Genomic DNA, 3,065 nt, shown 5'->3' with positions numbered 1-3,065 from the left:
TTAGCTTTTATTTTATCAGTATTTTTAATTTTTTAATGCAAAAATAAAATATTCTAATTGATGTATTTCAAAATTTATTTATTGAGTTCAATTTTATTTTCTTAATTTGGCAAAAATTTTATGGTGCGACAAATTTTAATAAAATAATTAATAAAAAAATAGATATCTATAGTGGATGCGGGGGGCTCGGACTTAATTTGCCAAAAGTTTTACAATATGATAAATTTTAATAAAATAATTTATATGAAAAAAATGAATGCCTGTGATGGAAGCAGATGTCTGTGGTATGGATCAGATATATAAATTTAAAAATTTGCCAGTATGTTGATAAATAAAAAAATTAAATTATAATTTTTTTTGCTTATCTAATAAGTAGATTTTCAATTTGCAAAATTTTTAGTAGTGTGGGATGCTTCTTGATATCCAAAGAAAAAAAAAAGCAAAAAAAGCAAAAAAAAAGAATAGTATGCTGGCACAGCACAGTGCCGTGGCACGAACGTATCGCACTCTCTCACGCAATACGCAGATCCGTGCCACGGCCGGAGGTCCGAGACCCTCTCTACACCGTGCCTCTTACGTGCCGCCCCGTACCGCACAGTACGGGCGGCACTTTAAACCTTGGCTAAGCCATTTTCATCCCTGATTAGAGTTTTGCACAGATTAACAAATTCAAAATACTTATACCAATCACTTCATCACAGAGGAGTTGGCGCAAATAGATGACTCCTGGTCCTTCACAACAACAGTATTTTAAACCGTTCATAAAGTTGCTTTGATCCGGAAAAGTTCCACTCTGATCCTGATTTTATTCTGTGGTCTACAAAACAAACTCATGAGAAGCCTCAACTGCAAGGCTCGTTCATCTCATGAATCATCAAGCATTTCCGGCGGCAGCAGTGGTGAAGATGGTGGTAGGCTTTTGAATGACAAAGGACATGCATTGGCACTGGCGTTGATTATCGAAGGCGAGGAGGCGGATGTACGCGGTAGGATACGCTTCCTTGCACTCCTCAATTTCTCGGAGGACCTGAAAAGAATCGGTGCAGCCGAACATCGGCAGTTTCCACAGCGTCCAATATCTCCCATCGTAGTAGCCGGGCATCCGGCTGTTGCTCCTGTGCACCTCCCCTGCCTTCAACTCCCAATTATTGTAAACCATGCATCTTCGGTTTCGGTATATAAACAATTTTGCGTAGCCAAAAGGAGAAGAAAAGGAGACTGGTAAATCAAAATTAGCAAAGCCCCAATGCCAGGCTTTTTTTTTTTTTTTTTTTTTTTTTTTTTTTTTTTTTTTAACTCCCTAAGCATTATCTTGATTTCTGTGAAAACTTTGTGACTCTGGAAAGAACATTCCAGCTGAAAATAGAAGGTTGTGAGCCGTTGGAACTGCTGAATTTAATCTCATAATAAAGTTGAAGAAAAAAGAGATTGAAGTTGGTAATTCAAATCTTGGGAGTAAATCTTACCAGTCGGACTTTCTTGGAGTACTTAGTACAATATCGATCGGTCTTAATTGGGTAATGTTTATAAAACATTATCACCTTAATGCTCCTAACAACTATTTAGGCTTATACAAGTATATCAGAACATCTAGTCCTTTTATGATTTATTTATGAGAGTTTTAATAGCAAATGATATTTAGAAGAGTATTAACAGCCCTCTAACTATAGATCGTTCAAATGCGCTTGAATTTTTCAATTTGAACCCCAATTCTAACGCACTCTTTGAGTTGAGGTAATTCCATCAGAATCTGAAGGTAACAACAGATAAGAGAAGTTGATAGTGACAAAATTCCAGATATTGCTGATCTTGGAAATTCACAATGCATTAAACTCCTCCAATGATTCAGAAACCATCTATATCATTTATCTAAAAAAATAAATACCCAATTAGCTAGCTACATTTGAAAGGGTAATGATATCACGGAAATTTGTGTTTAATGTTAGGCTAAGGGAATATTACCTCATTATCTAAGCCAGAGAAATCAGGATAATGATATCACGGAAATTTGTGTTTAATGTTAGGCTAAGGGAATATTACCTCATCAAACTCTAAGCAGGGGATCCATCCTTTAGAGATCATGTAGTCAACCTCCTTTGCGATTGATTCCTCAGAGAGTGGCGGTAGATAGGATAAGGCCTCAAACTTTTTGTTGTTGATTGGATTCCATGTCTTCACCATCAAATAGCAAGACAAAGGTCGAGTAAGAAAGAAGCTTCTCATATATGATTAATATACACATGCTATAGCCAAAGAAGAGATATACACAAGATGATTGAGAGGGTCTAAAATGAATTTTTGTGAAGAACACAAGATGATTGAAAGGGTCTAAAATGAATTTTTGTGAAGATAGATGTGTAGTAGAGTTTGTTTTAAGTGTATACAGAATTAGAATAAGGGTGCGTTTGGTCCAGATTATCCTGTCAGGATTACAGATAATTTTGCTAGGATTACTACGTTTAGTTCATCTAATATATAATCTAGTCGGTAATTTAAGATTACAAATAGTATAAGATTATTCCGAAAATATTACTGAGTTCAAAGGTGGATATCCCGTATTACTGATAGCAGGTAATCTTGCATATTAAATAAAATTATAATTTTAACCCTTCAACCCTCCAAACACTTTCAATACATCATTTTTATTTATATCTCTCTCTTTCTCCCTCTCTTTCTCTATTCCTATTCAGACGAACCGTTATAAATGACTTTCTAAATTGAAATTTATTTATTCTTAAATAATCGTATCATTACATAATATGGTCTTTTTAAATTTATTCTTATATAAGTTAAAATTAATTTTTGGTTTTATTTTTTTATTATGTGTGGTTTTTTTTATTTATATTGCTTATTAATAGAATTAATTCAAGTACAAATTATATTAAGTTACAGTTTGATAAAAAAAAAAATAAATATGATAATAAAGATAATTTTGGAATAGACTATACTTTACTGTCAGAATTATTAAATTTTATAAACTGAAACAAACATAGCAATTCAATATTTACTGTAATACATTATTACATTACTGTATTAAATCAAACGCTGTAACGCAATATCAGTAT

The 3,065-nt window shown here is 33.2% G+C and overlaps 1 protein-coding gene across 1 annotated transcript; it reads right to left on the bottom strand.

Moving 5' to 3' along the window:
- LOC109711391 (ribulose bisphosphate carboxylase small chain clone 512-like) lies at positions 659-2,336 on the bottom strand. Its single transcript, XM_020234401.1, has 2 exons — positions 2,041-2,336; positions 659-1,132 (listed from the first exon to the last, which is right to left on the bottom strand). The coding sequence occupies exons 1-2, from the start codon at positions 2,221-2,223 to the stop codon at positions 875-877; spliced, it is 441 nt and encodes a 146-aa protein (XP_020089990.1). The 5' UTR covers positions 2,224-2,336; the 3' UTR covers positions 659-874.

This window comes from Ananas comosus, linkage group 6 (assembly GCF_001540865.1).
Source record: "Ananas comosus cultivar F153 linkage group 6, ASM154086v1, whole genome shotgun sequence".
NCBI classification, from domain to species: Eukaryota; Viridiplantae; Streptophyta; class Magnoliopsida; order Poales; family Bromeliaceae; genus Ananas; species Ananas comosus.
The sequence above is the reverse complement of the archived record's forward strand: the minus strand, read 5'-3'. Positions and strand labels throughout refer to the sequence as shown.

What these genes read in the sequence shown, in the direction of transcription:
- LOC109711391 (XM_020234401.1), bottom strand. Translation starts at nt 2,223, where the DNA reads ATGAGAAGCTTCTTTCTTACTCGACCTTTGTCTTGCTATTTGATGGTG. An exon ending in CCTGCTTAGAGTTTGATGAG is followed by an intron (nt 1,133 to 2,040) that starts GTAATATTCCCT and finishes TGGGAGTTGAAG; the next exon opens with GCAGGGGAGGTGCACAGGAG.